This window comes from Nuphar pumila, chromosome 11 (assembly GCF_984573655.1).
Source record: "Nuphar pumila chromosome 11, dmNupPumi1.hap1.1, whole genome shotgun sequence".
NCBI classification, from domain to species: domain Eukaryota; kingdom Viridiplantae; phylum Streptophyta; class Magnoliopsida; order Nymphaeales; family Nymphaeaceae; genus Nuphar; species Nuphar pumila.
In genome coordinates, this window is record NC_143259.1 from 106,464,782 (window position 1) to 106,490,180 (window position 25,399).

General features: G+C 39.3%; 1 protein-coding gene across 1 annotated transcript in view; it reads left to right on the forward strand.

The window, feature by feature from the left end:
- The first annotated feature begins 16,275 nt into the window (after positions 1-16,275).
- LOC149822704 (DEA(D/H)-box RNA helicase family protein) overlaps positions 16,276-25,399 on the forward strand; it is a 30,443-nt gene continuing 21,319 nt past the window's right edge. The window contains exons 1-2 of the mRNA XM_089980000.1: positions 16,276-16,369; positions 16,820-17,469. Coding sequence (XP_089836126.1) covers positions 17,101-17,469 — 369 coding nt within the window. The 5' untranslated portion in view covers positions 16,276-16,369; positions 16,820-17,100. The remainder of the gene's footprint in view (positions 16,370-16,819; positions 17,470-25,399) is intronic.

Sequence of the window (25,399 nt, forward strand, 5' to 3'; positions counted from 1 at the left end):
GATACTCAATGTTTGGGTTGTCTTCTTCTTCACTTAGGACTTCTTCACTAGTGTCTTCGGATTCTTCTTCATCCGCTTATACTATTTGGAGAATTCTCATAGCTTGACATTTGTGCCCCAGATGCCACTTTTCTCCACACTTGAAACACTCACCCTTTTTTTTCTCCTCTATTTGGCTTTGGGTGATTGTGTCAACCTTAGGCTGGTGTAAGCCTTTTCCTTCCATTTTGAAAAATTGTGTACTCTTGGGTTAAAACAAAAAAACAAGAAAGAGAAACAGAGCAGTCACCTATCATGGAGGAATCAATGAAAAGAAGTGTATCTCTTCCCTAGATCCTGAGCCATAGAAGCAACGATGGTGGCATCCAGGAGCAGGATGTCGATAGGTCCAAACCCTCCGCCAAATCGAAGGCAATGAGCTTCAAATGGACTTTTGAAACTGGCATCCCCTATATCACATATCATCTGACACACCCAAGTCTGGTGCTGGATGCGGGGCCAGGTACCACTACAAGAAAAATGGCCATTAGCGACGGAAGTTTGCGACATATTTTTTCTGTTGCAACTTTGCGGTGGATTAACGAGAGAAACAAATTTGTCACTAAAATCCGTAATATTTACGAAAATAGCGACAGAAAAACTTCAGTCGCCAAATCCGTCGCTAATTAGTGACGGCTTAGCGACGTCAGGTTTTTGTCGCAATACCTGCAGCATTTAGCGACAGAGTTGACGACGAAGGTTTTTCCGTCGCTACGTAGCGACGACGTTAGCGACAGAAATATTTCGTTGCTAACTGGTCATGTAAATTTACGATGGAGTTGTGACAGAAATATTTCGTTGCTAACTGCAACAACCCTTCCATGTGTCTTCTTGCACTTGCCTAGTGCAATGCATTATGACTTGACTGTGTAAGCTGGTCCTTCGCGACAACACAAGCATAGAACCTCCCTGCATGTATGAGCAGTGTGGAGGTTATGCCTTGAAGGAGCAACATTGGTTGCATAAGCCGATCGGCCAGTTCAAGTGGTTGTTTGTGAACCTTGTACGCTAGCTAGTTAGCTAGACGAAAACTCCCTACAAGACCTGTAATAAGTGCAGAACTTAGTGAAAGACATCACTCGCACACACTACACTTGCATACATGGTCTAAGTTCATTCCGCGCGCTAGAATTTTAAGGAGCAAGTGTCTTCTAAAACGATCCAAAAATTAGGGTCCCACCAGTTTCTTGCTCTTACAAAACCAAACTTAAGAACTCTTCATGTGAAAATGTGTATTAGGTTTGTCGGTCGTTTCACCCCACCTAATATTGTTGGGTCAGATGGGCAAGGACTCCTTCCCCTATGTGGGTTCTACGCGGTTTGATCGATTGCCCTTATCAAAGAGGTCCAAGGATGGGTTGGGGGATGAGTTCAGGTGATGAGTGAGATCCAGAGGGCAACCCTCCCTCATTCCTTGTATGGGAGGCATGTACCTGGCACTGCCAAGACTGGCTCTAAGAAGTCTCTAGCTTTCACCATCCCTGTGAGTCTTCTATGTCTCTCTTCAGATTCATTTTTCTGCCTTGACTTTGGTTGCTCTCTCTTGTTTTTCCTTTAACTGTTATTTCCTTCCTTGGTTTTATTATATTGACCTGAACCGAACTTTCGGAATAGGGCAAGTTGCTGTACGGAGCTCTATCGAGTGGAAAATACATTAACTGTAGGAATGCGCGATGTGCATTGGCTTGATCGGTGATGTGCGGTGGTAGCAAGGAACGTGATAGGCAATGGTATCATCGTTAGTGCATCGTTGTATGGCAGCACAGACGTGGAGCGTTGTTTGGTTAAGCAGTGCCAGCGGATCAAAGGATGTTGTCTTTGGAGATTTGGTTAAGAACCTCTTGGCTTGCAAGAGTGTCTCATGCATAGCGTTTGGATGCATGGGAGTGCGTATGGGTTAGGGCTAATTCTTCTAGGGATCACCTTAAGTGATTCCAATCGAGTATGGTGACTCGGGGCTAGGCGAGAGAATGCCTAGGCTCTGGTGAATGAGTCTGGGTGGTGCTCTTTGCTATGGTGTTCAATCATCAACAGGTCTTCGAACTGAGGGTCGCAAGGTCTTGTTCCTTCAGTGGTGAGGTTTTATTGCGACATACGCATGGAGTCGCAATAAATTCCATGGCATGCAAGTTCAAGGCAAGTTTGTGCCATTTTCGGAAGTGATAGCTGGTATGGGACGACTATGCACTAAATGGCATGAACTATATAGAATACGCATTTGATCAGCTTTCGCTATGTAGCTGCACACGAGGTGGTGTGCAGGGCCAATGAAAATGATTCAACACATGGAAAAGTGTTGGTGCACAACCTTTGACTGTTAGACTGGCCATATTAGGCAGTTTGGCGCGTTGCAGGTTTGTGAAGCATTCTATGCCCGTAACAAATTAGATACGAGTGAGCGACCGAAAGACTTGCGGTGATAAGGAAGGACTGTTGCGCCGCACTAACCTATGAAAGAAATAGGCCCATGACAAATTGGCATCATAGCAGAAAAATTTACAGAGACCTTGTTGTTCATTGTGTACGACACTGAAAAGGACAGAGATGGTTTATCTTGGTTATGCAAATTTGCGCAGCTGAAGTATTGTTAACCGAACATAGAAGCAAGATGTTGGCAGGATGGTATGGGACATCTTAACCATGGTAAGCAGAAGTACAAGGTTGTTATTCAATTGGCTAAGAGAACATAGATAAGCCAAAGATTCCTATCAGTTGTGTGTTAGGCTCGCAGGTAGAGCGTGGCGTTGGCCTTATGCATGCAGAGAATGCATGTCAAATTCGGTTGGATGGATTTGCACCTTTTGGTATGGGAGACTCAACTAAACTTCTATATTTTCTCCCAAGATTGTGGGTTAGCGGAGTGCCCATCTTGAGCAGAATGCTCATTGTTTTGGTTCCTTGAGTTGGCAGTTTCTCTATGAATTGCATGTGCAAAAATAGTTGTTTTTTACTCATCGATTTGGTTTTTGCGAGAACGTTTTGCTTACTCCAGGAGAGAGTTACAATGTGCTTGCTCTAGATGAAGGTTGCAGTGTTGGGCCAAGGTGACCTTATGAAGACGAGTGCCCAGGATGACACTTTGATGGACCACTTTAGGGTGATACGCAAGTATTCGTCCCCCACTTGAGGACTAGTTTAGACCGTTAAAAAATTGCAAGTTGGTGCTTTAAGAGATTTGATATCCCTACGACACGCGTTGGTGGTCGTCATTCTCTGCAAGGACCACGAAGGTCTTGAAATTGCCCTTGGTGGGGTTAGAAAGCACCCCAACCATGAGTATAAAGATGACAAGTTTGTCGTGTGGGCGACGATGATCCGCTTGTGTATGAGATTGAACTGGGGTCTCACGAGCAAAGAATGCTCATTATTTATAAAGTAGAAAATTGTTGTCTAAGTGATCAGAGGCGCATTAAGGAATGAGACTTGACATGTTAAAGGTTACGACGATAGTGGATAGAAACCAAAACAAGTTTAGTAGGCTGAAGAAAAAGAGTAAACCAAACATAAGTACCAAGGAAAATTGACATATCTATTAAGACTATATTCTTACTTGCACCAGCATTGTCGAGGATGACAATGGTTTGGGTGGGGGAGAATGTCCTAGACCGAACTTTCAGAATAGGGCACCTTGCAGTGCGGAGCTCTATCGAGTAGAAAATGCATCGACTGTAGGAATGTGTGGTGTATGTTGGCTTGATCGGTGACGTGCGGTGGTAGCATGGAACACGATAGGCAACGATATTGTTGTTAGTGCATCGTTGTATGGTGGCACAGACGCGGAGCGTTGTTTGGTTAAGCAGTGTCAGCGGATCATAGGATATTGCCTTTGGAGATTTGGTTAAGGACCTCTCAGTTTGCAGAATTTACCCACGCGTAGTGTTTGGACGCATGGGGGTGTGTGTGGGTTAGGGCTAATTCCCTCAGAGATCACCTTAGATGATTCCAACCGAGTATGGTGACTCGGGGCTAGGCGAGAGAATTTCTAGTCACCGACGAATGAGTTTGGGTGGTGCTCTTTGCTTTGGTGTTCAAACATCAATTGGTCTTCGGACTGGAAGCCACAAGATCTTGTTCCTTCAGTGGTGAGGTTTTGTTGTGGTGTGTGCATGGAATCGCAATACACTCCATGGCACGCAAGGCTAAGGCAAGTTTGTACCATTTTTGGAAGTGATAGCTGACATGGGATGACTATGCACTAAGTGACATGGATTATATAGAATATGCATTTGATCAGCTTCCGCTAGGCTGTTGCGCACGAGGTGGTGCACAGGGCCAATGAAAATGATTCAGCACATGAAAAAGTGTTGGTGCGCAGCCTTTGGTCGTTAGGCTAGCCAGATTGGGCAGTTTGGCACATCGCGGGTTTGCAAAGCATTTTATGGCTGTGACAAATTAGATGTGAGTGAGAGACCGAAAGGCTTACGACGGTAAGGAAGGACCATCACGTCGTGCTGGCCTATAAAAGAAATAAGCCCGTGACAGTTGCAACTGAGTTCATAATTTTGTGTTGTGTTGCATGGAAAGACTACATATTTGATCACTAGTTTAGTTTTGGGCCATATTTTATGGTATGTTCATAGAGCATTCTTACGATGAAGGATGGTAACAAGGGTAGAGAGGGAGATGGAGAGAAGAAGAGAGAGAAAAGATTGTTTCACTTCGAGGAGAAACGTCCTCCAAACATACTCATCCTCTCGTTCTCAAGGGGACTCGTCATGCACAGATTGCTCCTCTACGTGTCAATTTTGTCTACCTCTTGGCTCATGAGAATGTCACGGAGTACCTCTCTCTTAGGTTCTCTCTATCATAATTGTCATAGAGTGTGTAAGCTCTCGAATGGAGTCCTCTAAACCCGCAAACCGATTATCCAAGTTTTGCTCCAAAGAAGTTACTCGCTCAAGTGTCCACATATTTGTTTCTTTCAACAATTCGTGTGTAGCCCTCTCATACTCTATGGGCATGTTTGAGCCTTGATCGACTCTAATACCAATTGATGGGACCTGCTTAGGTACTCGTGGCAACGACATAGGCTCGAGTGTGTTTTTTCTCAAAACACACTAATGTGATGCAGAAGTCAAAGGCCAAGCTCGACTGGGAAAAAGTGGCCTGTACTCTTGTGCGCATGCACAGACATCGGGGAACCTGCACAAGAGGGTCCATCCTCACAAACCACACCAACAAAAGCAAATACAAGGCAAATAGGGGGGTGCGGCTAGCTCTAAAGCTAGGTTATAAGGCTATTTTGGTCACTTTGGGCATGCAAACCCTACTTACGGAATTCCGGTGACCTCAAATTTGGACACACTCAAATATAGTGTCTTGAGCACATCATATCCAAAATTTAGTCAAAATGCACACATGGATTTCTGGATATGCCTCATTCAAGCTGACTGGTCCAAATAGGACGCGCACAGGCCTGTGCTCTGGGCTGAACCCGTGCCGCGGTAGCACGCGCGCGTGGGCTTACTGCAACCACAGGTGTTGTCTCCTCTTTTACTGCGCACTCTAATTAAGGTATGCTATAATGCCTCCCTTGCAAGGGACTCACCAGTACTAACCGCCCGGGATAGTCTACCAAGCAAGTGACCTTCGATGCCTAGTGGAATCACCCACATCACACAAAGCTTTGTGGGGATATTCGACCCTAAGGTGTGGCTCAACTGAGTGGCTACTCAGCTAGGGCTGCCACTTGTCAAGGGTGCATAGATTGCACAACACAAGGAGTGTGCAAACGCTCTGCCGTGGGTGGATGCAGCATAGGAACAGGAGCACTAGGTGCAGGCATGCACTCTGTTGTGCACAGACTGAACCTTGAGTTTACAAAGGAGCCATAGGATAGGATGTGAATCTTGAGAATCACCCTGGACCAATTGGACCAGCACCCAAGGTGTGCCTGTAGAATTGAAGAGAACATCGATGTTTAGCCAAAAAATGACAACCAAGGTGTAAGGCATCACCGTGAATGGCACATGCCTGTGTAGGGACTAAATGTGCGTGTGTGCAGTTCTTGAAAATGAAGTACGTTGAATCACAAAATGCATGATACAACGTTGAAGATCACATACATGTTGCCAACAAAAATTATCAGAACGCCAAAAATGCACAAACAGATCGCTGGGAAATGGCGATCAAAGTCGTCTAAAAGCTAGCCGAAATCCGATGACCGCTGAACTTCAAATGATGATTCCGACGACAATTCTCCATCAAATCGAGCGTTCAAATACTTGATATTGGAACTCTCGAACTGAAGAACTTGAATCTGGGGTCGAATTTCACAATTAAGTTGTGAATCGTTCTAGATCTGGACTTCTATGCTCAAATCTACCGCCGACTACTTGAGAACTTTTGGCAGATGGCTAGTTCGAGTCATTTCTCCTCAATTACACATACATTTAGCTCAAATTTCTCTCAGAACATCCGATATACATTTATTCACAAGATCTATAGCTCAATTACACATTTATTCATCAATTAAACTCAGTTTTGATAGATCTCTCACCTTTAACACTAAATCCACCAAGAAGATGTTGAATAAAGAGTTTCTATAGTCTGTCCTCTTCAATTCAGTAATCAATCCATTGCTCGACCTTGTAGAAGCGCCTGAGAGGCTTGGAGTCTCTTCAAACACGTCGGAGAAGGCCATAGCTTGCGTGATGTGCGCCTACACTTGCCGAAGTGTCGATCGGACACTGCGCCATGTCAATAGCATAGCTCACTTGTGAGGTCGACTCCTCCAATTGAGTCTCAAGGACTCGATTGGCCTAAGGCTTAAAGCCCTCTACTCATTTTGAGTAGCCTAAGAGATTTTTCTCCAAAGAAGGGAACAATTTCTTATTCAAATTTCAAAATCCTCTACAAATGACACTACTTGAGGTATTTATACTCCTCATGAGTGGTTTACAAACAACCAAAACCAAATCCACTTAAAAAAGTGCAAAACCAAAGGTGGTAAGTTGTTTACCTCAACTAAATGGAAGCAGATCAGGTCATGCTGAACATGAACTTTTTTGCTCATGCCAACATCGTGGCCGTCCGTTTTGTATTTTGAAAAGTTAAAAAGTCAACAGAACAGTTATATGCTACGTGGCATTCATCCAAAATGCAAACAGATGGCCACAATGTCGGCATGAGCAAAAAGCTCATGTTCAGCATGACATGTTCTGCTTCTCAACTAAATGGCCTTTTGTGGAAAATCCACAAGGTGCTGAGGTGGAGGTGTTGACTTTGGCGCCCTGTCATGCACCATGTCACACGTCTACTCACGCGCTCTCTCCCTGTGTCCGTTGTGTGTTGTTGCATTGACTTGCACATGTGCACCATGGTCGGCCTAGGCCTGTGCGGGTGCGCACAGGGCCAAACTGAATGGTGCATCTGTGTGGGTCCTTTCAGTCCACCATGCTCCCTTGTCCTTGTCCACAAGCAATCCAATCTAAATATTGTTCAGCTGCTCTTCATGAACTCTAGAAAAGTGTGTCAGCCAGTGTGCGTTGCTTTCTTGTATTCTAACTCAAAGTCATAACTTTGTAATTTTATAATCCATGGTTGTCAAGAAGATATTTCAAGCTCCTATCATGACCAAGAACCTTCTTATCAATACATAAGGTCACCTTTTCTCAATGGCGAGAAGAATGGCTAACATTTCTCAATCATAAGCACTTTGAGTGTTACCTTTCTTGATAATGGTTTTGCTCATGTAAGCTATAAGATGCTCACCTTGCATAAGTATTGTGCCAATGCCAACATCACTAGCATTCATTTCAATGACAAACATTTATGAGAAATCTGGAAGAATGAGGACGGATGCACTAATCATAGCCTTTTTTAGGGTCTCAAAAGCGCCTCTTGACTTAGGCATCCAAGTGAATGCATTTTTGGGAAGCATCATAGTGAGTGGAGCTGCATTCAACCCATAGTTTTTAACGAATATTCGGTAATAACCGATTAGGCCTAAAAGTCCCCGTAAGGCCTTGAGTGTCGTAGCTAGAGGCCATTCTATCATTTGCTTGATGTTATCGGGATCTGCCTTTAATCTTGATTGTGTGACAATATGCCCAAGGTAGGAGACTTGTTCATGCCCAAATAAACATTTTGACTTCTTAGCATAGAGAGTATGGTCTCTCATGAACTGCAATACTTCCCTCACATGTTCCAAGTGCTATTTCCACTCTTTACTATATACAAGTATATCATTGAAGAAAACTAAAATGTGTTTCCAAAGACGGGGCCGGAAGATGTGATTCATTATTCTTTGGAATGTAGCCAATGCATTGGTGAGGCCAAACGGTATAACAAGAAAATCGTATTGCCCATCATGGGTGTGAAAATCTATTTTGTGGATGTCTCCTTTGGCCATGCGAATTTGGTGATAACCTGCTCGTAAGTTAAGCTTGGTGAAATACTTCACCCCATGTAATTCATCCAAGAGTTCTTCAATCACCAGAATAAGATGCTTAGCCTTTGTAGTGATGATGTTGAGAGCTTTATAATCTATTCTAAATCTTCAAGAGTCATCTTTCTTCTTTACAAGTAAAATGGGTGAAGAGAAAGGACTTGAGCTAGCCCGAATGATCCCATTGTCTAACATTTCTTTCACAAGTTCTTCAATAGCATCTTTTGGGATACCACATACCGATATAGTCCAACATTTATTGGCATAGAGTTGGGTGCCAACTCAATGCAATGATAATATGTGTGTGGCGGAGGTAGGCTCTTTGGCTTGTGAAATACATCATCAAATTCCTCTAAAATTCAAGCTATGTGGGGGAGGTACCAGCTCCTCCTCTTTTAACTGATCTTCAATCTTTTGAACCATACATAGTGCCGCACATTGAGAACTTTGAAAGAGTTTTAAGGCTTTCTTCTCATCCACCCCATTTCTTGCTTTAGCTTTTCTCATCCACCTCATTTCTTTCTTTAGCTTTATGAGCTTTAAGCATCACTTCTTTGTCTCCACTTGGAAAGACATTTTCATGTTTGAAGTCCCATGAGACTCTCCCAAGGCTCTTTAGCCAACTCATGCCTAAGACTACGTCCACTCCCTTGATAGGAAGGACATACAAATTAGCCTTGAAGTTGGTTTGTTAGAAGGATAGGAATGCATCTTGACATACATGCACATACTTTAGACACCCTTCATCTCCAATGATGACTTCAAAGAGTGGATGTTTCTTCATAAGACATTCCTATTTTAATGCCACCTCATATTGTATAAAACTATAAGTGGCTCTCGTATCTATAAGGACATTCACTTCATGGCCATTCAGTTTTCCATCTAGGCGCATAGAATGGGGACTCGAAATCCCCGATAAGACATGATACTCAATGTTTGGGTTGTCTTCTTCTTCGCTTATGACTTCTTCACTAGTGTCTTTGGATTCTTCTTCATCCGATTATACTATTTGGAGAATTCTCATAGCTTGACATTTGTGGCCCAGATGCTACTTTTCTCCACACTTGAAACACTCACCCTTTTTTTTCTCCTCTATTTGGCTTTGGGTGATTGTGTCAACCTTAGGCTTGGTGTAAGCCTTTTCCTTCCATTTTGAAAAATTGTGTACTCTTGGGTTAAAACAAAAAAACAAGAAAGAGAAACAGAGCAGTCACCTATCATGGAGGAATCAATGAAAAGAAGTGTATCTCTTCCCTAGATCCTGAGCCATAGAAGCAAAGATGGTGGCATCCAGGAGCAGGATGTCGATAGGTCCAAACCCTCCGCCAAATCGAAGGCAATGAGCTTCAAATGGACTTTTGAAACTGGCATCCCCTATATCACATATCATCTGACACACCCAAGTCTGGTGCTGGATGCGGGGCCAGGTACCACTACAAGAAAAATGGCCATTAACGACGGAAGTTTGCGACATATTTTTTCTGTTGCAACTTTGCGGTGGATTAACGAGAGAAACAAATTCGTCGCTAAAATCCGTAATATTTACAAAAATAGCGACAGAAAAAACTTCAGTCGCCAAATCTGTCGCTAATTAGCGACGGCTTAGCGACGTCAGGTTTTTGTCGCAATACCTGCAGCATTTAGTGACGGATTTGACGACGAAGGTTTTTTCGTCGCTACGTAGCGACGACGTTAGTGATAGAAATATTTTGTTGCTAACTGGTCATGTAAATTTACGACGGAGTTGCGACGGAAGTAGCCCGTCGCCAAATCCGTTCCTAAGTTTTCCGTAAATCCCTAATCAGAACCCATCTTTCTCTTTCCTGTTTCATCTCTCCTGCCTGACGCACTCCTTCGGTCGCCGCCCTCTCCCGCCCGATGCACTCTCCGGCCCGCCGCCCGTCGCTCTCCGGTCCGTCGCCCGGCCCATCGCCCCTGTTTCGCCGCCCGTCCCTTCCCCGACCCATCGCCCCTCGTTCCGTCGCCCGACGTCTCCCATGTAAGTGGGTCATTTTTTTTTTCCGGCAGGGGGTCGCCCCCCCTGCCTCGTTCTTTTTTTTTTAGCAGGGGGGGCACCTGCCTCATTTTTTCCCTGCCTCTTTTTTTTTTTTGGCAGGGGGGGACCCCTGCCTCTTTTTTCCAGCAGGGGGTCGCCCCCCTTGCCTCATTTTTTTATTCGGGCAGGCGATCGCCCCCCTGCCTCATTTTTTTTCTGGTAGGGGGTCGCCCCTCCTACCTCATTTTTTTTTTTTGACAGGGAGGGCGACAGACTGAGGGGCACCCGACGATCGTCGGGTTCCTGAACCACGGCATCACCCCATGCCTGCCGCTCTGGGGGACGATCGCTGCCTCCGGAGACCTCGTGCTGCTGTCGTACATTGTTGGCCTACTAACTAGCCGACCGAACTTGAAAACCTGTTGGGCCTAACGGAGAGGTGGTCGACGCCTGGGAGGCGTTCTGCCTCACCGAAATCCTATCCGACTTCGATATTTATTCTAAATTTTTTCCTTTCGGCAGATGGTAACTTCATTTTAACACAGTGTCTCTTGCAGATTTCTCAACGGATCCCGCTTGTGCCCCGCCACCTGTGGTAAGTAAGTGACAAAAATAATGCAAATCGGGTAAATACCCGTGGTGAGTAAGTGATGCAAGCGCATCACATGTTATTTAATTTATTGAATGCAACACTTTACTATTCACACACTCACTTAGTTGTTGATATCTAGAACTGCTTTGTTGGAGTTTTGAGATCATGCTGAACATGATTTTAATGTATGAGAATAAAAGTGTTCTTATTTTTGGAGTACGAATTTCATGCTAGGCATTGTAGTAGTTAGCGGGATATTGGAGTATGTTTGTTGCAGGTACATGTTTGACATTTTTTTGATATGAATGTTTTTGATGTATTGTAATGTTTGATGTGATTGTATCCATGCTTGCATGTAGTTACTTTCAATTTGATTATGACTTACATGTAAAATTGTATAATAAAAGCATGCTTCAAATAAATGTATCGTGTTATGAATAGTTTGCACATGAAAATATTAAGTTATCAATGCATGCATCATAATTCTTGTGATTGTATGACATCATATATTGCATAATAAATTTGATATTTTCTTCATCATAACATTCTGATGATTCTCTTTTAAATGGTTAGGATACTGTTTGTAACATCATACGACAAAATGACTGCAAACCGTGAATGGATGTACTGTAGGATAGTTGACAATGAGTTATCGCATGAATATATGGATAATGTTGAAAGTTTTATTGAATTTGCAACGGCAAGTGTTAGTACAGTGGATCCCACATGTCGGATTAGGTGTCTGTACAAGATTTGTAAGAATAATCGATTTATAGAACCTTATGACGTTAGACATCACCTATACAGAAATGGTTTTATGGGTGATTATTAGAATTGAACATTTCATGGTGAAGAATTTAGAAACAATTTTGATGCACGAGTGAATGTGGTGCACGATAATCCATATATGGATTTGATATTTGATGCCGCAGAAACAAAACTGGGTTCTACTATGGGTCCTAGTGTTGTAACAACTGCAGTAGATGAAAAATCACCAAACGATGCAGCTAGTAGATTTTATGATTTACTTAGAGATGCTGATGAGCCACTTTAGAACGGTTGCGAGAGTCACATTATCTTGTCTGCAGTTCTTCAACTAATGAATTTGAAGTCTGAGTATAATTTGAGTCAATCATGTTTTGACCGTTTGTGCATGATTGTGAAGAGTATGTTGCCCAAAGATGAGAAATTGTCACAAAATTTCTATCGTGCGAAGGTTATGGTCAACGCTCTAGGTATAAGGTATAAAAAGATAGATGTTTGTGCAAATCACTGCATGTTGTATTTCAAGGATCATGAAAACAACATATCATGCCTGTCATGTGGGCATTCTCGGTTCAAGCCAAAGACAAGAGGCAATAGTAGCATGAGATCAAAAGAAGTTTTATACAAGTCGCTCTGCTACTTTCTTATCACTTCTAGATCGCAACAATTGTATATGTCTTCAAGGACAACTAAATACATAAGATGGCATGCAAATAAAGTTCAACATGATGAAGACAAGATCACGCATCCTGTTGACGCGGAAGCTTGGAAGCACTTTGATCGTACTCATCAGAACTTTGCAACAGAAGTATGAAATGTTAGACTTGGTGTATGTACAGATGGATTTAATCCATTTGGGGGTAGATCAACTTCATACTCATGTTGGCCAGTATTTGTAACTCCATACAACCTTCCACCAAGCTTGTGTATGAAGCGTCCAAATCTTTTCTTGTCTCTATCGATCCCTGGTCTGACCTCACATGGACAAAATCTTGATGTATATTTAAGGTCATTGATTGATGAACTAAAAGTACTGTGGGATGACGGTGTTACCACGTATGATTCCCACAAAAAACAAAATTTCAATATGAAGGTCGTTGTTCTATGGCCAATCAGTGACTTCCCTGCATATGGTATGTTATCTGGTTGGAGCACACATGGGAGATTGGCATGTCCGTACTGCATGGAGGATACAAAAACTTTTAGATTGACGCATGGAAGGAAGCCTTGCTAGTTTGAGTGCCATCGTCAATTTCGACCCAGCGACCATCCGCTCCGACGACAAATGAATGTGTTTCGAGCAGGCACAACTGAAATAGAAGGTCCACCCACAAGATTGTCTGGCATAGAGATTTTAAAAAGATTGCAATACTTTTCAGATGTATTAATAGATACCCGTAGTCCGACACCCTTCCTTGGACTTAGAAAGGATCACAATTAGACAAAGAAATCTATTTTTTGGGAACTACCATATTGGCCAGCCCTATTGATACGACATAATTTGGATGTAATGCATGTGGAGAAAAATGTGTTTGATAATGTGTTTAATACAATAATGAATGTTAAAGGAAAAATGAAGGATAATCTGAAGGCCCGCAGGCCCGTCCCTGATCCTTATTAATAAAATTACTAATATACCCCTATTATATTTTAAAATAATATTTAAATTATATATATCTAAGTTTAAGTTCCTACTTCCTAACCCTAAAAATGAGTCACATTTATCTCCTCTTTACTTCTTCTAATGACTCTAAAAAAGAACCATTTAAATTTTATACCACGAATGGATAAAGGGGTTTCATTCAAACTCGCCCCATTTGCGACGGGGATGGAGGATATGAAACAAGAAATAGACTGAGAATAGAAATGAAAATCAAAACCTACCAAACTCCTTGGGATTAGAAGCGGAGATGGAGGGCAAAAGTTTGAGAACAAATGGGGCTAGAGAGCTTGTCCCTCACACCTGCCCTGGTCCACTGCCATCCCTAGGTTTGAGGCAATCAAAAATACATTTCAAGTGATTCAATGATTTAACATGAGGCTAGATAGGGCTGCTAAGCAAGTTGAATGAGATGAAAGCCATTTGTTCAGCTTGTCTACTTTAAAAAAGAAAAATGTTATGCATGTTCTACACTAAAAATAAAACTCTTAATCTATTGGTGGTTACAAGCAAAATACTTTACCAAATAAGCTGACAAAGTCGTTTTTGTCAGAAATGCTATATATACAAAATATATGGTGTCTACTTTTTTTTTAAAATATTTTAAAAGATATTTTCAATAATAATCAAGTATAAACCACACACTAAATCTAAATAACTGGCTCACACAAAAGTGGTGAAGTCTAAGTTGAACCATAGGGAACGAGATAAGAACAAGTATTCCAAATAAAGCACACTCTTTATTGTCTAAAAAATAAATAAAAAATGAAACCAAATACACACAAAGCCTATTAGAAAAACATGAGTGAAAATAAAATTTAAATGGATTACAACTTGAAAATGATAGAAATGGCTTAATGCCCTAACTATAAAAACTCTAAATGTAACCACGAGCTAGCGTCCTTCAACCTGTGTACAAGGAACTTTAGTGCGTCCACTTCAACCACCTTGTCCACCTTGGTGCTTGTCGAGGCCACTACTTGCAATCACACAAAATGGAAACTCAAAAGACAACTATTTCTATACTATGTTAGTGACCCGACAAAGACTCAACTATACTTAACTTAAGCACTCAAAACTTAACTTTAGGTTCTGATTTTCTGACGAAAACTAGCACTTGACACATACAAAATAACTCAATTAAGACACAAAAAACTCACCAAATACACTCCAAGATACTTAATTAAAAAAAATAAAAATAATATTAATTTCCAAAAATCGCTACAACTAAAATCGAAAGTCGATTTTTTACAGAGCAAAAAAACCAACTTCAGTATAATGGTCATAAAATCCCAACCCTTGGTCAAATTGAGCTAAAATTTGAAGAAAATACTTTAGACATGTACATCTAACACATACTAAAATTTCAGCATTAAACTCCTTCTAGATCAGCCGAAATAATCTATTTATCAGATCAAAAAATTCAGAACTAGAGGTCGAATTTCTGTAAAGCCAGAAAATTAGCTTCAGCAAAATGACTGTAAAATACCAACCCCTAGTCGGATTGAGCTAAAATTTAAAGAAAATACTCTTGACACATACAATAACACACACTAAAATTTCAGTCTTAAACCTTTTTTGAATAAGCTGAAACAGTTTGTTTATCAGACTAAAAAATTCAGGTCTTACACAGAAAATTCAACCGGTGAAGAAAAGAGTTTTTCGGCAAAAATAAAAATTCTAAAACATAAAACAATGATTCTAAATGATACTAAACAATCTTAATGCACAAAAATCTCAGATAGTAGATCTAAATATGTAAAAAAATAAAAATAAAATCTGATCTACATGCAAGACACCATAAAAATCTAAAGAAGAGGTAAAAGAAAGAACTTACTGATGGTGGCTTTCAATTTTAGATTTGGTTGAGAAAATAGCGGATCTCTCCTATGATGGTACTGTGTCTCAAAGGCTACCCACAACATGAGCTGTGATGCTAGATGACTGTTGTACATGAAACTCACGTGGAGAGGAAGAAAGAAACAAGGAAGAAGAAAGAAGAAAAGAAAAAAGAAGAAAAAAAAGGGAGAGAGAGTTCCCCACGTTGGGAAAGAATGAAGAAAGATAATTTCTAAATTTTTATAATGATAACCTAAAAAAAAAATTTTAAAAATTTTAAAAACACTTTTAACATTTTATTTTAAAAAATACTCAAAAGTAATACTTATTTCTAAAACTATACTACAAATACCATTATTTCATAACACTTCTAAGGTGACCCCCTTTATGGAGGGTACTTTAGACCTTTTAACTTTTGCCCAGAATTTGAGATTTGAACGTGTAAGATTTGGATCTTGACTTCGAATCTTTGTTCCAATTACTTTGAAATAACTCTAGAATGCTTCAATTATACCTGATTTGGACAAAATTTACACCAAAAACTTTTTACACATAAAAATATCAAAATTTCTCAATTATAAGTATTTTAATAGTAAAATCAATAAAATCCATGCATACATTATATAAAAATACATGTAATTTATGCATGATCAATATATAATGATGTGGACAAGTCTATAGAAGCTGAACCAAGTTGAGTAGCTTTTGCTGTTATCTGATCGGCTTAAGTCAGCTGGCGGTTTGTCAAAACAGGCACATGGTCACCCATCATCGTTGCTTGGGCCCCACAAATGAAAGGTGATTAGGTGTAGCAGCACACATGAAGTGTGTACTCACATTGCACCTGATCCTTTCACTATCCCTCTCTGAGTGACTCGTGGGACAATTTTGGCAATTTGAAGGGTAGGGTGAGGGTGCGCTGGTCACATTTCATTTGGCGCTTACCAGTACAAAAGCCAGGCTAGGCTTCGTATCAACGCATTCTTTTCTCTGGAGTTGCCTCATTACTTTCCTGTCCCACCGCCACACCATACAAAACCACCAAGAAGAAGAAGAAGAAATGGCATAGAGCGTCTTTGACAGGAACTTGTAAGTTCATTCAGCTCACTCTCTGGTTCTTATTCTTAGTACCCATCACCTCCAAAGGAATTCCATGTGGTTGTTGATACGTTTTCTTCCAACTGTTTCATCTTGTAGTTTTGCTTTGCTGCGTAGTTCAAGGTTTTATGTTTGCAAATCCATTTAGTATTCATGGGTTTAATTATCAATCGAAATCGAGTTGATTTATGTCAAATCTTTTCGCTAGCACTGCGTGAGGTTAAAAATTCAGGTCTCTCTCTCTCTCCTCCTCCTCCATGGATTATATACGCCGGCGTTGGCATAAAAAAACGTAGTGTGGCTTCCCCTCTCGCACTAGAAAGCATATAATTTAGTGCCGCGTAGATCGTTTGGATTTTGCTTTTTGGCCATTTTTTTTCGATTACGTCCCATCTGTTGCGTGTGGAGGTTGAAAGAACCAAAACTTTTTTGCTTGTACAGAAGAAGACACCGTCTCTCAAGGAAGCCAAAAAAGAAGAGGAAGGCCCATCCCCCCCAGTGGGTTAAACTTAAAGAAAGGGAGGGATTAGGCCTTCCACTGGGTCCGTCGGTCGTCTCACCACACCCGATATTGTTGGAAAAAAATGCTGTTGCGTCTCCCGAGTCTGGGCTTCCCAAATTTGTGATTTATCTCTACTCTCGTGGAGAGCCCCTCAATCTCTAATCTCCCTCCAATCCATCAACCGCTGCCGCAGCATCAATTGTAGCGGGAGACCACGATCATGAGGAAGCGCAAGCCCGGGAACAGTAAGAAGCAGGGTGGTATGACCAATGAGGTAGAGGAGATTGAGTTGCTCGAGTCGTGGATCGAGTGGGGGAAACCTGATTCAGGGACGAACCCGCTCTCTGTTTCCAGTGTTGCAGAAGATGGGCCCATGGGTCAGACGGGCAAGGACTCCTTCTCCCCCTATGTGGGTTGTACGCGGTTCGACCGATTGCCCTTGTCCAAGAGGTCCAAGGATGGGCTAGGGGATGAGTTCACGGTGATGAGTGAGATCCAGAGGGCTACCCTCCCTCATTCCTTGTGTGGGAGGGACGTACTTGGCGCTGCCAAGACTGGCTCTGGGAAGACTCTAGCTTTCATCATCCCTGTGAGTGCCTCTCTCTCTCTTCAGATTCATTTTTCTACCTTGACTTTGGTTGCTCTCTCTTGTTTGTCTTTTTGGTTTTTTCCTTTACCTGTGTTTTCCTTCCTTGGCTTTATTATAGTGATTGCCACAACTGAGTTCATAATTTTGCGTTGTGTTGCTTAGGAAAACCACATATTGGTCACTACTCACTAGTTTAGTTTTGGGCCATATTTAATGATAAGTCCACAGAGCATTGTTACTATCGAGGATCGTAACAAAGAGAGAGAGAGAGAGAGAGAGAGAGAGAGAGAGAGAGAGAGAGAGAGAGAGAGAGAGAGAGAGAGAGAGAGAGAGAGAGTATTGTTTCACTTAGAGGAAAAACATCCTCCAAACACCCTAAAATGTTATATTCATGATAGGCTATGTCACATAGGTGCGGGTACGGGTGCGGATGCGGCGACGCGGTACTTTAAAAAAACTTTGGTGTGGGGTGCAAGGAGGATATATATATATATATATATATATATATATATATATATATATATATATATATATATATATATATATATGGACTTGATTAGGGTTAACTGAATCTACTTTTGGATAGAAATGAACCTCAGTGTGGTTGACTTCACCTAACACAAAGGAAACTGTGTCCAAGTGTCGCACCCGCTTGGGTGCGACGCGGGTGCGGTGCCTTGTTAGAAGAGTCCGTGTGACATAGATGATAGGTTCTTACAAGAGAAAATCCCCCCTTTTATTTAAAAATCCCATCCTATACCATGAATATGGACCTAAGCAATCCGATCTGATTGCTTACCTATACTCACAACCCAAATACAATACCCAAGTCCAAGCCTTATCACCCTATATACCACTATTCCTTACTTTGGTCGATCCCATTGGTTTGGGGTTGTAACATTCCCCACCCCTTCAAAACTCTCCTTGTCTTCAATCTGAGACCTAAACACTTATATACCCCAGCCAAGAGAGAGAGAGAGAGAGAGAGAGAGAGAGAGAGAGAGAGAGAGAGAGAGAGAGAGAGAGAGAGAGAGAGAGAGAGAGAGAGAGGGTTATCTTGCCCTTGTTTCGTTAGGTCACTGTTAGGACCCTCTAAAAATCACGTTTTTTAGATGTTTTATGCACAATCTGAACCATTAGATGTGTTTATGATTGTTGCTGAATGAAGAACATGTAATTGATTAAGCATCTTTATGCTCAGATGTGTATTTTAAAGAGGCAAAAAAATCGTCGTCGATATCGTATTAAAATTTCATGATAAAATGTTCACATTTTTACATCAAATCATTTTGAAACAAAGTTTGTTTCTCAACAAATAAGTATTACACATCTAATGGTTCAAATTGAGAATAAAACACCTAAAACTTTGATATTTGGAAGGTCTTAACGGTGGCTTAAAGAAAAAGGGGACAAAATGAACCCCGTTCTCATATATATATATATATATATAACTGAAGGAAAAAAGAAAAAAAAGAAGCGAGTGGAAGGGTGAGAGGAGGAAGAAGAAAAAAAAAGGAGAAAAAGGAAGAAGAAGAGAAGGTGAAGGGGTGAAAGGAGGAAGAAAACAAAAGAAAAAAAAACGGTAAAAAAGAAAAGCAAAAGAAGAAGAAAATGAGAGAACAAAAAAGAAAACTGTTGGGGCGGGAGAAAGTATAAAAAGAAAAAAACAAAAGAAAGGAAGAAGGCAAATTTTTTTAAAAATGACAACCATGTCCCTGTGGCCTAGATGGGGTCAACTTAGGCTTCGCCTAGGCAACTTATGTGAAAAAAGGGCCCTACTACCTAGACCCATAAGCCTACGCGGTGACCCTGCGACTAGGTGATGCCTAGGCACCACTTTTGACAACTAATGATGCATCTACATGTCTGCAAGGTAGTTTATTCCCGTCATTGGAGACCCAATAAGGAAAATAGGAGGCACTTGGCCATGCTGTAATGAAATATGCAGAAATACAAAATGAGGTCCTTTAAGGGCTTACAAGATCATAAACACAAAGTGCATATGCACATGCATAAGTCCAACCAAGGGACAACACCGGAGCATAAAGGCACAACACAAGCACTAAGTGCATTTAAGACATTAAGGAACTAAAGAGAACACAAAATATAAAAAATATTAATATTATTGAGCATGAATGCTTAAGAAAAGCATTGACAAATGAGGGGGAACAAAGCCCCTTTATATACACATTACAAGAGAGAGAGAGAGAGAGAGAGAGAGAGCTCTCAATAGTCGTTGGGAGCTCCCAACAGTCATATTTATGACCGTTGGAGAGCCTCCAATGACTCTATGGTCAAAAGACCATAGAGCCCTTGCTTAAAAGGGCAAATTAGAAAAAAGGAAACACAAATAAAAAAGGGAAAAACTATTCCTAATGAACAATCCCTATTACATGAGTAAAATGACAAAAATATCCCTAGAGGATATTTATCTATTACATTATTATAAATAATATATATATATATATATTTATATATATATATATATATATATATATATATATATATATATATATATCTTAACACTCTCCCTCAAACTTACGGTGTGATATACTGAAAGTTTGGAAATACAACAAAGAATCAATGGGTAGGATCTAAGTTTTTAAGTGTCTTTAAGGAAAATCTCCATCTTTATGACACATTACAAATTCAAGTCTTCAAATGTCATTATTGGTGATCATCTCCAAACGCCTTTATCGGCTATCTCCATCTTCATGACACATTGAAGATATTCCTTTCTCAATCCGTCACATCTTTAAGAACCTATAGAGAAAACAAAACAAAAGTCCCAACTACACAAAAGAAGGTATTCTAACCAAAATAATAATGAAGTTTCAAAAAATATATATGTATATTTTGAACAAGAATAACACTCAAGTAAAATTTTTAAACAAAATAATTTTTAGAAACATTAGACAATCATTAAGAAAGATCGGAGGAGGAACATACCTCAAAAGAGAATTTTTTATGAAATCAAATTTATACAATCATAAACCCAAAATCAATATATTTTTCAAGAAAACATAAATATTGATCATAAGAAAATTTAATCACTAAAGAACATATTAATTATTAAGAAGATATAAACAATCATGTATTAATAATATCCCAAATTTTTAGAAAATCTCTTCAAATAAAACAAATCATCAATTTATACCAAAAACATGCATATAAAGTATAACACTAAAAAGGAACCCTCAAGAAAAAGTGGAGTTAATTAAATTTATGCATGCAACAATGTGAACAATCAACAATATAATCAATTTGAAACATATATATATATATATATATGTGTGTATGTAAATTGAAATACCCCTGGGTATTTTGGTATTTTTACTTTGTAATAGAGGTCAAGCCATTAAGAGCTGACTGTCTTTTTATTTTTTATTTTTTTTTTGTTTTTTGCTTTTTTGATGCCATTTGATTGGGACATCTCCAACTAGCTGTTGGAGCTGCTCCCAACTGTCACAAATGTGCTCTTTTCCTTGTTATAAATAGGGGTTCTCCCCTTTATATGTTTATGCTTTTCTCAAAGCATTGTGTAATATAAAGGCTTTATTTTTTATCTCTTGGCCCTTGTGTGGGTGGTATGGATTGATCCATAAGTGGTTCTTTTATGGGTTGATTGTGTTCTTATTAGCCCATAAGAAGCTCTTGTTTGCTTTTGTTCTTATTTCATTACATGGTATTGCCTTGCTGCTCTTGGGTTGTGATTCATTCGAAAAGGCCAAGAGGAGGATTATGAGATTGGTGGAGTATCGGTTCGCTCGATCGTTGCATTGGGAATCACACCATCAAAGTTCTCTTCAACAAAATTCTTACTACCTTTTTTTTTCTCTCTCTCTCATTATTGTAAAAATGGAAGATGAAAGAGAAGTGGTCGTCTCAATTCCCGTAAGGCAATGATACTATGTGATGTGGGCATCCATAGTAAATATAGGAAAAGGGTCTATGGGGTTTGGTTGGTGGCACCGAAAGAGAGCCTAAACTTATACTTACAAAGATGAAAAATGAAAAAGTAGCGACTCTTCAAGGAAAAGAGATGTCCAAGGCTGTCATCGAATATGAAAAAAATGGAAAGAATGGAGGATAGGTCATTCCAAGATAATCGGATTGCTCATCAATAGTGTTGACATCAAAAAATGCTCTAACTTAGCAAATTTTGATTTTGCTAGTGATGCATGGAAGTATCTTAAAGATATATATCGTCTCAAGGATATAGCTCACATATGCAATATGTAAAATAAGTGACAACTATGACCTAAGGAGAGATGAGTATTAGGGAATACTACAATGCCCTCTCTTCTTTGGGATGCATTGGCTCTTCTACAGCTAAAGTTGCATTGCCCCCAAGATCTAGAACTCCGTGAAAAACAAATTAAAATGGAACATTTTTACCAATTTGTTAATGGGCTTAGACTTGAATTTGAAGGAACCAAATCGACCCTTCTTCATAGAAGAGGTATACTTACCATAGTTGAAACTCTTGAAGAATTAACTGTAGAGGAAAATAGGTTGAAAAAACCATCATCTTCAAAGGAAGAAGAATTCGTGCTTGCTATGTCAAGGCCCAAAAATCTCACAAGGGCTTATAAGCCCCTTCACTTTGAAAGAAATAATGAGAATGGAAGAAATTTCAATAATTATGGAAGGAGCCAAAACGACAAAAGAGGCGATCTTGAATAAAAGAAGAGCGGCAAACTAATATGGTATCATTGAAATGAACCGGGTCATATGAAGCCTTATTGCCCTAAAAGAAGGAAAAAACATACTTTTGTATGTTATGGACAATCTTGAATTATCAAAACATACTTTTTGTAATTTTGTGGAAAAGAAAGATATAGAAAATTGACACAAGAGACTAGGACTTCCTAGTGTGACAAAATTACATTTATTTTCATTTCTTACAAGTTATAAAAAATAGGATTTTGTTTGTGAAGATTGCATTCTTGGTAAAATGAAATCATTACCTTTTGGGCCTAGTCTTTATATCAAAGAAACCATTTAAGTTGGTACATTCAGATATATGAGGACCGACTCCGATTATATCCAAAGAAGGAGTATCGTATTATGTTGTTTTTGTGGATGATTGTAGTAGACACTCTTGGATATATTTTCTTAAATACAAATCTAAAGTATTTGATTGTTTTCAAAAATTTTATTGTTATACAAAGACTCAATTTAAAACTAATATTAAAATCTTTAGAACTGATTCCGGAGAAGAATTTGTATCAAAGGATTTAAAAAAATCAAGACTTACATAGGGTTATTCATAAAAAAATCATATCCTTATACTCAACAAAATGGACTAGCCTAAAGGAAGCATAGACATATTGTTGAGACTACTCGAACACTTCTTATATCAAGACATGTTTCAAAAATGTTTTGGGCTGAAACCGCTCTTACGGTGATTTATTTGATAAATAGAATGCCTTAAAAAACTATTGAAAAATTATTTAAAACATCTCCCAATTACAAAAGGTTGAGAATCTTTGGTTGTAAATGCTTTGCCCTCTCCGACAAAAATGACAAACTTTTCTCAAAAGCTATTCCTTGTGTTTTCCTAGGTTATGCCGAAAATAAAAAAGGGTACAGATGTTACGAAATTAAAAGGAACAAACCATATGTCTCAATAAATGTCACTTTTCTTGAAAATGAAAATGGATTTGGTAAAAAGCTAAAATCCAAGAGCATTGTGACTTTTCTTTTCTTTTTAACCTTGCCAATGCGCATGATAGTTGTGATGACATTCATGATGTGCATGAGAGTGACAATGAGGACACTCATGATGCACATGAGAATGTAAATGAGGGTCTTGATAATATAGACCAACCTCATAGTAAAATTCAAACCTATGTCACATAGCTGTGGGTATGGGTGCGGATGTGGCAATGCGGCACTTTAAAAAAACTTGGGTGCAGGGAGTATATATATAATTTTTAACAGTTTTAAGTTAACACTACGTGTATTTGTGTGCATTTATGTATATATATATATAATATAGATAAAAATGAACTTGATTAGGGTTAACTGAATCTACTTTTGGATTAAAATGGACCGCGGTGTGGTTGACTTCACCTAACACAAAGGAAGTTGTGTCCAAGTGTCGCACCCGCCTGAGTGTGGGTGCGACGCGGGTGCGATGCCCTGTTAGAAGAGTCCTTGTGACATAGATTCAAACCTATAATTGATGAATCGAAGACCATCCACCACGTGCTTTAGAAAAATATTCTCAAAATCACGATATAGATTTCTTTAGTGTTACAAGATCCATAAGAATTTCAAAGGCTTTTAGTAGATTTGTATCCTATGATTCTTTTGAACCTAAATATAGAGCATGTCTGAGAGCTATACATTCATATATAGAACCATCATCTTACCGTAATGGTAAAAATCATCAAGAACGAATTAAGACAATGAACGATGAATTAAAAGCTTTACAAAAGGCAAAAACTTGAAAAATTCAAACACTACCTAAAAAGAAGAAAACTATAGGATTTAGATGGGTCTATAAGATTAAAACTAAAAGCAATGGGACATTAAAAAGATATAAAGCTAGACTAGTAGCCAAAGAATATAGTCAAGAATATGTAATAAACTACGATGAGACATTTGCTCTAGTAGCTCAAATAACTACTATTAGAACTCTTATTTTTATAGCCTCAATTAAAAAATGATCAATCTTTCAAATGGATGTGAAAAATGCATTTTTGAATGACAATCTCAATGAGAAAGTTTACATGGATTCCCCATCAAGATTATGTTTAGCACATGACTTAAAACAAACCCCCAAGGCATGGTATGATCGATTCAATAGTGTGATGACACAACTTGGTTTTAAATCGTGTTATATTGACGCTGCATTATTTTAAAAGTCTTGTAATGCAAGAATGATGATATTGCTTCTCTACGTTGATGATATGATTATCACAGAAGGTGATAAGCAGAGAGTTAGTTATATCAAAGATGTGCTCAAAACCAACTTTAATATGAAAAACCTTGGTTTTTTGCGGTACCTTCTTGAAATAAAAGTGACTTACTCATGTCGTGGTTACTTGTTATCATAGACTAAGTATGCAGTAGATATCATCAAACGATCATGACTCTCAGAGGAAAAACAAGTTGATACTTCAGAGGTCATCTATGCAAAGATGAAAAAAGATGATGGAGAATTTCTGAAGGATCCAACTCCATATAGACAAATGATTGAAGCTTTATCTTGCCTCTCTATTACTCGTCATGATATTTCTCATGTTATTCATTCTGTTAGTTAATTTCAGCATGCTCCCATTACAATACATATAAGTGTTGTACTGAGAATTATTAGATATATTAAATTTTGTATTAATTATGGGTTATTTTCCCCCCCTTCCCGTTAGAAGTTATTACATATTCTGATTCTAACTAAGGAGGGGATGTGAATGATTAATGCTCAACCACTAATTCTTGTGTTTTTGTAGGTGACTCTAATTTCATGGAGATGCAAGAAACAACAAAAGGTGTCTCTCTTCCATTGAAGCAGAGTACCGTGCCACGATGACAATTAGTTCTGAATCAGTATAGTTGAGACAATTGTTAGAAGACTTGAGAGTTCACATTACAGAACCCTCGAGATTATGTTGTGACAATAAGAGTGTAGTATACATTGCGAGCAATCATACATTCCATGAAAAGACCAAACACATTGAAATGGATTGCCACTATGTTCATGAGAAATTTCTGAAGAAGACTATCACGTTGCCATATGTACCATATGAGTATCAGCTAACGAACTTCCTTTACTAAAGCGCTCCTATCTCTTGTATTTCACTTCTTACTTGGTAAACTCTCGGTTGTTACATCGTGAGTTTGAGGGAGGTGTTAAGATACATATATTTATATGTATATATAGATATGTATATCTATACATATGTATTAATATATACATATG